Source organism: Pongo abelii, chromosome 5 (genome assembly GCF_028885655.2).
Source record: "Pongo abelii isolate AG06213 chromosome 5, NHGRI_mPonAbe1-v2.0_pri, whole genome shotgun sequence".
Lineage (NCBI taxonomy): Eukaryota > Metazoa > Chordata > Mammalia > Primates > Hominidae > Pongo > Pongo abelii.
In genome coordinates this window covers 87874528-87887881 of record NC_071990.2, presented here as the reverse complement: position 1 = coordinate 87887881, position 13354 = coordinate 87874528, and the positions used below count along the sequence as shown (strand labels likewise).

The following is a 13354-nucleotide window of genomic DNA, read 5'->3' as shown; positions in this document are numbered from 1 at the left end:
AGCTCCTCTACACTAAGCAGATAAAGCTTTACCACAGAAGTGGTGCACCAAGCAAGCAAGTATGGGCAGGAGGGGACAACCTCCGCCAAGCACCCCCTCCCGAACGTCTAGCTCAACTAGAAGGGGTCGGCGGGGACTGCTCCTCCGAACATCAACAAAGGCCCCTTCAGTCCTAAGGCGAAACTCGAACAACAAAGGCCCGGAGACAGCCAGGACAGGGCCGGGGCTGGGGGCGGGACGGATGAAAGCAGGGGAAGGCAAAGGAATCAAACCAGTGGGGGCGGAGGCCCGTCGGAGTGGGAAGCAGAGGCGCAGAGGCGCAGAGGCGGGAGGCGCGGTAATCCCCAGTGCACAATAAGAGGAGGAGGAGGAGGAAGAGAACCTGGCCTCCATTCTCCTCCTACTCTCTCCAATCCGCACCGTGTACATTTCCTCAGCCGCGGGGACCGCGCAGTCCCGAGTTCAGGGAAGGAAAGGGGAGGGGGGATTTTCCGCCTTGACCACAACTCCCTTCCCCCAGCCAGGAGCTGCAGACGACAACAACCGCCACAACTGCAGCCACACAAAGGCGCCTTCCTTCTACTCCCGCTCCCACCCGGGCGGAGGCGCCGATGATGCCAAGGAAGCGGCGACCACCTCTCGGCCGCCTGGCGCTCGCTCGCCCTCTTCCCCCTCTAGCTGGGGAAAGGGGGAGGGGACCACCGGGCGCCCTCACCTGGCACAGCTGCTGACAGTAGTCGGTGGCCGCTTCCACGGCCGGTACCCGGCTCTCCCGCAGCTGTCGCTCCAGCTCCTGGAGCCGCTCGCCCAGGCGCTGCAGCTCCGCAACGCAGCCGCCTTCGCCGCGACTCAACCTCTCCTGCTCGGCCTCTTCGTCCGCCATCTTCACACCCCGCTCCGTCGCGTACGCACCTGGGTCACGTGATAACACAATGCCACGTTCGGCGGGGTCACGTGCCGGGCGCGCTTGCACGGCGCCTAGCACGTACAAAGGGCCCGATGGGGAAGCTATGGGGGTGGGGAGAGTGCCGCGAGAGAGCCCGAGGGAGGTGAAGGCAAGGGGAAAGGAGAAGGGCGGGGTTGGGGCGGTGCGGAAAACCGCGGTTTACTTACCCCGAGCGGGAAGTGGGCAGCAGCGGCCGAAAGGGGCGGGCTGGTGAAGGCCTGCTTTCGGTCACGTGGGCGCCGCGACGGGAAAAAGCCTAGGGAGGGGCGACCCTCTCCGGCGTCCCGATCCCGGCGTTGCTTTCCCCAGTCCACGATGTCTTCTACGGACATATCCTCCTGTTCCCCAAGAGGATGGCACAGGGAGAGTTCTGAGTGGTCTCGGGCAATGGCTGCATTTGCTGTTGGCCTGTAAGCAGGCCAGAAGCAGAGGAAGAGAGAGAAGGTAAAACCCGCCCATGGACCGCAAGCGTGAGAGCCAAGGCAGGACTATGAACTGTCAAAATTGTCTCTGACTTCTCACCAGGCCGGAGAGGAGGGATCTAGTGCGTGAGGTACCAGATCTCGTCTCACTTGACTCTCCTCCTCTTCAGCACCAAGAACGCCTGTCCCCTGGAAACACATTCTCTAGGGGGTGGAGGCAACAAAGGAAAAGAACAATTGGGTCAGAGCAGAATGAGGTTCAATCCTCAGTCTGGAGAACGGAGCAAATTCATGAAAAGCATAGTTTAAAAGAAGTCAGAATATGAACAGACCAGATGACTTTTAAACCACGAAAACATTTCTAGAATAAGTGATAACTAACTACTCTGTTTCACCGTGATTTAGACTCTACTACACTCTACAGAAATCACCAACAATGAAAACAGGCTATATATGAAAGCTATTGAAAAGAAAGTAGGTCAAGGAAAAAAAAACCCACCAATAAGGACTCCATTAAAAATCATAACGGAGGAGAGGAAATTGATGCTAAAATAAAACAATATTGTCGAGAATTATTATAAATATCTACAGCATTTTTTTTCCCTAATGCTACAAATAGAGGTAGCATTCTGAACCACATTTTACTTACAAGGTGAAAGGGATTAATACTTGGCACTTGAACAAAAGAGTAGAAGAGGTGCTACAAAAATCCAAGAGCTTAACCCTAAAGTTCTTAATAAAACTAATTTTTTTTTTTACCGTTAGAGCATTAGACAAAAGACCTATCTCTCTTGCAACTGAATAGTTACAGAAATTTAGAAACAATGATATTGATGAGGCACCCAGTCTTTTCATTTACTCTGAGTGAAGTATATTTTTCTAGTACAAGCATCTAAAATAAAAATAATTCCCATTGTGGGCAGTGTCCTCTTCAAGAGATTTCTAGTAATTAATGGAAAGTGTTCTACATACTATGTTGTCCAGAATAAATGTTTTATAACGCATCAGTGATGGTGATGTTTTTAAAGTGGCATTATATAAGGTGACCAGGCACAGTTAAACCCTTTATGAAAAACAGTATCAGTTAATACTACATATTAACAAGGTAGAATCTTCACATGTTTAATCTTCAAATGTTTACTCATGGAAGAGACTGGGAAGTACATTCAAAGGCTGAGAAGAGAGGATATAATAGTATCACTGAGTTGAAAAAGCAACAATTAAGGCAGCTAATGATTTTTAATATTTGCAGTTCACTTTCCCAAGTTAAGTATTTTAGATACCCAAACCAAGTTTCACCAGTTTATGTTATCTTAGGATTCCAGTGAAAAAATGCAAAAAGGGAGATATGAGATTAGCCAAATATACCCGTAAATCCAAGGACTGGTAAGGTATCACAGGTTAGCAAGCTCATTTCCATTTCAAGTATAATGGTTTACATCACACCTAATCTATAGATAGGAAGAAAAAATGGGGGTTGAGGGGTGGGAGACATATATATCCAGATATTGATTTTTAAGAGAATTGCCTGATAATGTAGGTCATTCCTACCTCTTGCACATAACCCTAAAACTATGGAGACTTGATTAGCAAATTGATTCTGAGCACCATTACTATCTGGTAAATGTCCATCAGCATGGATAGCCATGTCTTTGCATTTATTTGGTATCTGTGAACCCTATCTCCACATTCCTCCATTTCTTCTCCTTTGCACACACATAGAAATATTTAGAGCCTACAGGAAATGTAAGGATTGGGGGTGAGTGGTGTAATTAACACTCATTTATTGTGTACTTGATATTCGCAGGCACTACTTGGTTTGGGACAAGTCAGAGGCGAATAAAAGCTCTTCCTGCCTTGAAGAAGCTTACAGTTTTGTGGGAAAATGATCTGCAATGGGAATACATACGATATGAGAAATGTTCTATTATGAAAATGCATGCCTGTATTCAACTTAGAACATCAAAGTAATCTCAGATACTAACAAGAATGTCCAACGAATCTCTACAGAAGTGCAGGCTTTTTTTTTTTTTAATTAAATGAGAAGGATTGAAAATACTATCCCGTGACAGGTCAACCTTGTCTTGGAAATCTCAGAAATCTCAATCTTATCCATAGAAATGTCATGACTTCTGTGCTTATGTCCATTTGTTCTTTAAATACCAAACTGTCAGCTCATAGGAACCATTTACACACACACTGACACACACACAAACACGCACACCCCTACTTACTGAGATGTTCCTGGGGAAATTCGAAGACCTGTTCCATTGAGAAAACAAGAATAAGCCCCTGGGGCAAAAGACTCCGCGTCTCTGGGGAACTCAGTATCCGCGCCGCGAGCACCCATGCCCATTTTGAATACAACGCGACTGCTATGGACGTGGTGTAATCATATGGACCTTCACTCCCAAGAGACTCTATTTCAGAGAAAATCTGGGAGACAAATTTAGATCCCTACCCCCACCCACGCGATCAATAAAGCTGGGGAGACCTTTGGGGGAGGGGACAGATGTGCTTGCATCCGGGCCGTGCGTGCCTGCTTCACGGATTTTCCGGGCAGCACCGGCCCGCACACGCCGGTGCACTCTTTTTCTGGAATTCTTGAAATAGCCGGGCCTGAGGACAGTAAGGGAGCTGGGTTGTGTCTGCTACAGACAAGCGGCGCAGAGCCTGGGGGCCAAGCCAGGGATGCAGGGAGCGCGGCGTTAGCGGATGACAGATAGCTCAGGGCTAAGGCCTGGCAGGTCCTTCCTACCCCCGACCCAGTACACCCCGCAGCCCCGCCCTCGCCCCAGCACGCGAGGTGAAAGCGTGAGGCCCGGGGATGGCGGAGAGCGCGCGCCACTATCGGGGCGCTGTCTCTTCCCCTGCTCTCGCCGTGGGCCGGAGAACGGAGAAGGTCCGCAGGCCTGGGGCCACGGAGGGCACCAGATTGGTCCGCTCTGCTCCGCTAACCCAGCCTGCGCCCCTCCACCCCGCCAAGGCCCTGCTGGGCGCTGCGCCGGTTGCTCGCGTCCTCTGTTGTCGCGGAGCCGCCGCCGCCGCCCGCGAGCCAGCAACGCCGACACCCAGCAGCTGCAGGCCCGGCGTTTGCCGCCGCGGTTTTTCCACCCAGCACTGAGGATCAAGCCAGCTGTAGCCTGGCTGCGACTCCCCGCTTGGGAGCAGAGGCCGCCAGGGGCCTCCAGGCCGAGAGATTCTGGAGCCTTTCCAGGGCGCGGCGGGGCGCGGGGCCTCTGGAAACCCACCCCGGGGATGCTGGAGTCTGTCCTGCAGAGGCCGTGGCGCGGGCACTGCTGCCTGATTTCGAAGAGGCTCCATCAACCTACTCTCTTCCAAAGGGCTGGGCAGCCCAGCCACAGTCAGCCAGCCTCTGGATCTCAGAAATGAGGGACGGAGTCTATCCTGGGTTTGGTCCAGTAGAAACCCCCCACCCCCACCCCCAGAGTCTGGGAACCAGTGCTGTGCCCACAGATTCAAAGAGAAAGAGCATGGGTTAAAGCGCTATTGGGATCGGTTAGACACCACACTTTTCTAAGGAAGACATTTTCTTCGAGAGGAACAGCAAAAAGAGTCAAAATAATGTTAAAAATATTAAGGCAGGTGCTGTGCCACATGTTGAAGTGATGCCAAAAGCAGAGAAAACATGGGACTCACATTTAAGAGGATTAATTGTAGCCCTTGAGTTTTTCCCAGAAAAAAAAAGGCTAGCATATATATTTTCATATATTTATATGAACAGTTAATTAAATAAGGAGGGATTTTAAAAAATTGTCTATTTGGATATCGTTTTCCTTTCCATTTGAGGAAAAGCCAAATGCAAATAAGGAGAATAGTATTTAAAGAAAATGCTTTTAATAGAGCCTCAATTATCCTAACTTCTAATTTAACCAAGATGAAAATAATTGTGAAATAAGGCAAAATAAAATCTTGGAAGCATAAATGTGGTATGCATTGTTCTTTTTGTTTGTTTATTTGAGACGGAGTCTCACTCTGTCTCCCTAGGCTGGAGTGCAGTGGCGCGATCTCTGCTCACTGCAACTTCTGTCTCCCGGGCTCAAGCGATTCTTCTGCCTCAGCCTCCCAAGTAGCTGGGATTACAGGCACCCGCCACCACACCAGGCAAATTTTTGTATTTTTAGTAGAGATAGGGTTTCACCATGTTGACCAGGCTGGTTTCGAACTACTGACCTCAAATGATCAGCCCGCCTCGGCCTCCCAAAGTGTTGGGATTACAGGCGTGAGCCCCCACACCCAGCCTGTTTCTATAGCGAATCCTGGAGTTGGTTCACAGCATTTCTCCGAAAAATCAGAGAGAAATATTTTAAAGTGCCTTTATTTTCCTATATTTCTAAATTTTAATCACTGTGCCTCATTTGCCTCATCAGAAATTCAAGGTTATTAAAAAAAATTAGAGAATACGACTTTTGTGGCAGTTGGCTTTTTAAAGAAATAATACTGTGCAGATGTGACAAACTTGGAAATTCCCAGGTCTCTTCCCATTTTAGGACATCAACTTCTTAGTTTTGCTGGTTTCTGTAATTCGTATAGATATGTTCTTCAGTATAACAACAACAATAATAATGTAAATAATATCGTATTGAGTAGTATTCTACTCATGTATCAGGCCAGAATTGTTGTTCCCACCAAGTGTTTACCCTCTATCACATTATCACATCTTTACAAAAATATTCTCTCTTTTTTTTATTGTTTTTTTTTTTTTTTGAGATGGAATCTCGCTGTGTCTCCCAGGCTGGAGTGCAGTGGCTCCATTTCGGCTCACTGCAACCTCTGCCTCCCGGGTTCAAGCGATTCTACTGCCTCAGCCTCCCAAGTAGCTGGGGCTACAGGCGCCCGCCACCACACTGGGCTAATTTTTGAATTTTTAGTATAGACGGGGTTTCACCATGTTGACCAGGCTGGCCTCAAACTCCTGAACTCAGGCGATCCACCAGACTTGGCCTCCCAAAGTGCTGGGATTACAGGCTTGAGCCGCTGCGCACGGCCTTACAAAAATATTATCTTACTCATTGCTCCTCTCCTCAAATCCTCATCCTCATGAATTTCTCTGTAACCAGGCTCCTCTGTGAAGCCTTCTCTGTTGTGCTTGGTGTGCTCTGGTGGAGTAAAATCTGGGTGCAACATCTGTAAACAGAGTAGGTTTGACTTATTTGTTCTGCTTTTCCTTAGGTTACCTGCCTCACAAATAGTCACTCTCCAAAACTCCTATTGTTTTGATTTACTGCTTACTGCATTTTTATTTGAAATCTGTCATTTTGCCTTTTATTAAAGTTAGTCTATAGATGAGCCTTGTTCACCATCCTGTAAGCCCTTTGAGGGTAGAACTGTATCTTATAACCAGCTTACCTCCTCTAATACTCTTTGGCAAATTGCAGTATAATAAGTAATCAATAAATGCACGTTGAACTAGATTCAATTCTGTTTATACTTGGCAGTCATATATTGATTTATACTTATCGTCATTATTATCTAAAATATTCTAGACTCTACAGAGAGATCAGATGCCTTGTGAACTTTAGGACCTTATTTATAATAGTCTTTCAAATATTTTAGGAGACTATGATTTATCAACAAAATTATCTATAATCAAAGTTATAACACAAGTAAAATCAAAAGAGACAAGATGTATGCTCAGTTATTACAGTATAACAGATGAACTGCAAATACATGGTCTCTAGCTTTCTCTTTCACAAACTTAAGGGAAAAACTCATGATGAAGCTATTGAGAAAATAATTATGTTAAGGAAACAACTGGATTGGAAATTTAGAATCTCTTGAGATGATTTTAAAAATCTGTATTGTGACAAAATGTAAGAGAGATGGCAAAATTTTAAAAAGCACAGATTGAGTTTTTCCCTTAACATCTAGTTCACTCCCTAATATGGGCTCTAAGACCTTCCTAGAAATCTAAGGAGAAAATAAACATAAGGAGAGTATCTCCAGGTAGGACTTATTCTTCAGAGTGGAAATAACCTTAGAGCAGAGTTTCTCAAACTTAGTCTTATAAAGAGTACTTAGACAATTTGACTTAAATGCAGATTCTCAGGTCACACCTCTAGAAAGTCTTATTCAGTAGATTGAGGTTGGGCACTGGAAACCTGCATTTCTAACTAACACTCCAGGGCCTTTCAGATTATACAGTTCTAGACCTGTGGTTGTCTAATTCTGTCTTCTCTTTCTTTTCTTCAACTTATGTCCCTTTCACCAATTTTATAAAAAATGCCTGAATACCTTCCTTCTGGCTCCATCCAGCAATGGGCATAAAGAACGTTAAAACAATTAGAGGTAACTTGTCATAATTTCTTCAGATCATCCTGATTATCCCAAGTGTTTGTTTTGTGAATCATTTGGACCCTAAGCCCTAGTTCAATGCCTGGCACATAGTGGGTATGTTTTCAATAAATGTGCATTTTCCAATCCCTTCCTTGTGCATTCTCTAGCAAGGTTACTTGCTGAGGATAATAACTTTATTACTTATTAACAGCTGTATCAGAAGAGGTATGCAGGGATAGAAGGAAGACAGTTCAAAACTTTTCCTTTATTTATCTGCTATGACAAAAGGCATTTTTCATTGTATACATGTAAGGGTAAATGGAGAGGGAAGAGAGCCAGTTAAAATTTTCATCTATGAATTTCAAATGTCCATGGTTTCAATAGTCCCTATAATTGAGAATTAGGTGCTATTAATTTTTAAATTATAAACATAGTCTCTGTTTGTGGTAAAAATTTCAAGCAGCAAAGGAAGACATAAAATAAAAAGTAAAGTTTTTTTCCTCCATTTCTGACCTCTAGTTCTATCCCATTCACTACACTCAGGAATATTAACAGTTTCTTGCTTGTCCTTTAAGAATTTTTTTCTTCATATACAAACATTTATGGTTACATCAGCTTCTCACTTTCTGAAACAAATCAGCTCATACCTCCTATTTGGGCAGTTCTTTGCCTTCCTTTTTTCCCTTAATAGTTCATTTAGAAATCTTTTCATGTCAGTATTCTTTCTAATGGCTGTGTGGTATTCGACAGTATAACACAAGATAATTTAATTATTTCATTGATGAGCAATTAGGTTAATTCCATTTTTTTAACTATTAAAAAGGATGCAGATGCAGTGACCTTCCTTGTGCACATATGTGATTATATCCATGGAATAAATACCCTAAAGAGGAGTTGTTAGATCAAAAGCAGTGTGTAATTTTTTTTTTTTTTTGAGACAAGGTCCTGCTCTGTCACCCAGGCTGGAGTGCAGTGTCATGATCATAGCTCACTACAGCCTGGATCTGCCAGGCTCAAGCAATCCTCCACCTCAGCCTCCTGAGTAGCTAGGACTACAGGTGTGTGTCGCCATGACTGGCTAATTTTGTTTATGTTTTTGTAGATGCAGGATCTCACTATGTTGCACAGACTGGTCTGAACTGTGCTCGAGTGATCTTCCCTCCTTGGCCTCCCAATGTGCTGGGTTTATAGGTGTGAGCCACCTCTCCCAGTTGCAAGGTGTGATTTTAATTGTTAGATGGCCAAATTGCCCTTCCAAAATGTTGCACCAACCTATATTAAGAGAGCTGATTTTCCAGAAATCCTTAATAAAACTGTGATTTATCTACCTTAAAAATAATTTCATAGTTTTAAAATAATATCTCATTTTGATGAATGTTTCCCAAATTTTGGACCAAATTGAGCATCTTTTGACTTGTTCACTGCTACTACTAATTTTTGAAAGGTATACACAATTAAAATCAGATACTATTTTAAGCAACTGTTAACATTAATATAAAATTACACAAATATATTGTGCTTGAAATTGTTTATTAACTTCGATGTTAAAATGTATCTTTAAAAGCATAACTACTTCTCCTCCTCCTCCTCCTCCTCCTCCTTCTTCTTCTTCTTTTTTGAAAGACAGTTTCACTCTGTTGCCCAGGCTGGAGTGCAGTGGCACGATCTCAGCTCACTGCAACCTCCACCTTCTGGGTCCAAGCGATTCTTGTGCCTCAGCTTCCCGAGTAGCTGGGGTTACAGACATGTACCACCACGCCTGGCTAATTTCTGTATTTTTTTTTTTTTTTTAAGTAGAGACAGGGTTTTGCCATGTTGGCCAGGCTGGTCTCAAATTCCTGACCTCAGGTGATCCTCCCGCCTTAGCCTCCCAAAGTGCTGGGATTACAGGCATGAGACACCATGCCCGGCCTAGATAACTTATTTACTTAAGTCAATAGAGGAATATGAAGATAGGGCTAATGTTTCTTTCCTTTTTAAATATTTCTGCCAATAAAATAGCCTTTGGGTGTATTTTACTCCATATAAATTAGTGACAAAAGGTAAAATGGGGTACTTATTTTATACAGAAAATACGTAGTGAAGCAAGGAGGCAATTTCTTTTACTTTTGCTTTAGGATGCCCATATCTTGCTGTCATTTTCATTCTACTGTAAGATTTCTTTCTTTGGTGCTCTGCACTATTTCAAGTGTAGAAAGGAACAGAACACTTATAAGCACTCAACTGTCTGGAGCATTTGTATGTCATTTAGAAAGCAAGAATCATTTCTCGCCAAGCACTGACTGGCACCACACAGCAGGGGTATAAAGCTGAACAGAGAAGCCATGAGAAATTTGTGTTTCCCTTTTCTGTGAAATGCATAAAACTAGGACTTCAAAATGAACCAAATGTGCTTCAAATGAATTTTCAAGATTAAAATCAAAACTTTTTCTAACTTCCAAAGATCGGTATATGTTGCTCCTCACAGAATTATTAGAAACTGCTCTGAACATATTTATTTGAAGTTGTAAGGCTATAACTATGAAAACTAGCTTTATGACAAACTCAGCCTTTTGGAGAATTTTGCATCTTTCATATAATTAAGCTATTTATATGGGAAGCAAAAGACTATTTTTTAAAGGGTAACTGACCACCATTACTTTCTTGTATAAGTTTTTTGCACTGAGAACTTTCACAATTACTCCAAATACGCTCCCTGCAAAGCATAATAAAAACAAAGCACATCATTCTGTTAAAGAGGTCTATATGTTAATACATCTGGCTTTGCAATATGCCACGCAGGATACCTAGAAAGTTTGCAGTGAGCGCCTTCATGAATTGAAGCCCAAGCTCATCATTTCTACCTCTGATTTCATAAGACCATTTTCTATACAATTACTTTGGAAAATAACTTCCTGGTGAAACATTTACTACTGTGTTGTACAACTGTTAAGTTTCTATTTTGGGGGTATATCTTCAAAGACCCTTAAGACCTGAATTTGTGTCTTGGTTGCTCAAGATATTGAGTGATTAATTTTTTCCTTGTTTTTGCCTATAGTAATATAATATGGTTCTTTTTTTATTATACTTTAAGTTCTAGGGTGCATGTGCACAACGTGCAGATTTGTTACATAGGTATACATGTGCCATGTTGGTTTGCTGCACCCATTAACTTGTCATTTACATTAGGTATTTCTCCTAAAGCTATCCCTCCCCCTGCCCTCCACCCCACAACAGGCCCCGGTGTGATGTTCCTGCCCTGTGTCCAGGTGTTCTCATTGCTCAATTCCCACCTATGAGTGAGAACATGTGGTGTTTGGCTTTCTGTGCTTGAGATAGTTTGCTCAGAATGATGGTTACCAACTTCATCCATGTCCCTGCAACAGACATGAACTCATCCTTTTTATATGGCTGCATAGTATTCCATGGTGTATATGTGCCACATTTTCTTAATCCAGTCTATCATTGAAGGACATTTGGGTTGGTTCCAAGTTTTTCCTATTGTGAATAATGGTGCAATAAACATACATGTGCATGTGTCTTTATAGTACCATGATTTATAATCCTTTGGGTATATACCCAGTAATGGGATGGCTGGGTCAAATGGTATTTCTAGTTCTAGGTCCCTGAGGAATCACCACATTGACTTCCACAATGGTTGAACTAGTTTACAGTCCCACCAACAGTGTAAAAGTGTTCCTATTTCTCCACATCCTCTCCAGCACCTGTTGTTTCCTGACTTTTTAATGATCGCCATTCTGACTGGTGTGAGATGGTATCTCATTGTGGTTTTGATTTGCATTTCTCTGATGGCCAGTGATGATGAGCACGTTTTCATGTGTCTGTTGGCTGCATAAATGCCTTCTTTTGAGAAGTGTCTGTTCATATCCTTTGCCCACTTTTTGATGGGGTTGTTTGTTTTTTCTTGTAAACTTGTTTAAGTTCTTTGTAGATGCTGGATATTAGCCCTTTGTCAGATGAGTAGATTGCAAAAATTTTCTCCCATTCTGTAGGTTGCCTGTTCACTCTGATGGTAGTTTCTTTTGCTGTGCAGAAGCTCTTTAGTTTAATTAGATCCCATTTGTCTATTTTGACTTTTGTTGCCATTGCTTTTGGTGTTTTAGACATGAAGTCCTTGCCCATGCCTATGGCCTGAATGGTTTTGCCTAGGTTTTCTTCTAGGGTTTTTATGGTTTTAGGTCTAACATTTAAGTCTTTAATCCATCTTGAATTAATTTTTGTATAAGGTGTAAGGAAGGGATCCAGTTTCAGCTTTCTACATATGGCTAGCCAGTTTTCCCAGCACCATTTATTAAAGAGGGAATCATTTCCCCATTTCTTGCTTTTGTCAGGTTTGTCAAAGATCAGATAGTTGTAGATGTGTGGTGTTATTTCTGAGGCCTCTGTTCTGTTCCATTGGTCTACATCTCTGTTTTGGTACAAGTACCATGCTGTTTTGGTTACTGTAGCTTTGTAGTATAGTTTGAAGTCAGGTAGCATGATGCCTCCAGCTTTGTTCTTTTTGCTTAGGATTGTCTTGGCAATGCAGGCTCTTTTTTGGTTCCATATGAACTTTAAAGTAGTTTTTTCCAATTCTGTGAAGAAAGTCATTGGTAGCTTGATGGGGATGGCACTGAATCTATAAATTACCTTGGGCAGTATGGCCATTTTCACAATATTGATTCTTCCTATCCATGAGCATGGGATGTTCTTCCATTTGTTTGTGTCCTCTTTTATTTCATTGAGCAGTGGTTTGTAGTTCTCCTTGAAGAGGTCCTCCACATCCCTTGTAAGTTGTATTCCTAGGTATTTTATTCTCTTTGTAGCAATTGTGAATGGGAGTTCAATCATGATTTGGCTCTCTGTTTGTCTGTTATTGGTGTATAAGAATGCTTGTGATTTTTGCAGATTAATTTTGTATCCTGAGACTTTGCTGAAGGAGATTTTGGGCTGAGATGATGGGGTTTTCTAGATATACAATCATGTCATCTGCAAACAGACACAATCTGATTTCCTCTTTTCCTAATTGAATACCCTTTATTTCTTTCTCTTGCCTCATTGCCCCAGCGAGAACTTCCAACACTATGTTGACTAGGAGTGGTGAGAGAGGGCATCCCTGTCTTGTGCCAGTTTTCAAAGGGAATGCTTCCAGTTTTTGTCCATTCAGTATGATACTGGCAGTGGGTTTGTAATAAATAGCTCTTATTATGTTGAGATACATTCCATCAATACCTAGTTTATTGAGAGTTTTTAGCATGAAGGCTGTTGAATTTTGTCAAAGGCCTTTTCTGCATCTATTGAAATAATCATGTTGTTTTTGTCGTTGGTTCTGTTTATGTGACAGATTATGTTTATTGATTTGCGTATGTTGAATCAGCCCTGCATCCCAGGGATGAAGCCAACTTGATCGTGGTGGATAAGCTTTTTGATGTGCTGCTGGATTCAGTTTGCCAGTATTTTATTGAGGATTTTTGCACTGATATTCATCAGGAATATCCATCTAAAATTCTCTTTTTTTGTTATGTCTCTGCCGGGTATTTCTATCAGGATGATGCTGGCCTCATTCTTTTTCTATTGATGGGAATAGTTTCAGAAGGAATGGTACCAGCTCCTCTTTGTACCTCTGGTAGAATTTGGCTGTGAATCCATCTGGTCCTGGACTTTTTTTGGTTGGTAGGCTATTAATCATTGCCTCAATTTCAGAGCCTGT

General features: G+C 42.8%; 1 protein-coding gene across 2 annotated transcripts in view; it reads right to left on the bottom strand.

Annotated features, from left to right (window-relative positions):
- ZNF292 (zinc finger protein 292) overlaps positions 1 to 4741 on the bottom strand; it is a 111216-nt gene extending 106475 nt beyond the window's left edge. Inside the window, exons 1-2 of one of the 2 annotated variants that reach the window (XM_024248683.3) lie at positions 1114 to 4741; positions 716 to 912 (exon numbers count right to left, since the gene is read on the bottom strand). In XM_024248683.3, the coding sequence (XP_024104451.3) occupies positions 716 to 883 (168 nt within the window). In that variant the 5' untranslated portion in view covers positions 884 to 912; positions 1114 to 4741. Of the gene's footprint in view, positions 1 to 715 lie in introns of both variants that reach the window. The other variant, XM_063724895.1, reaches the window with a different exon arrangement.
- Positions 4742 to 13354: the final 8613 nt, after the last annotated feature.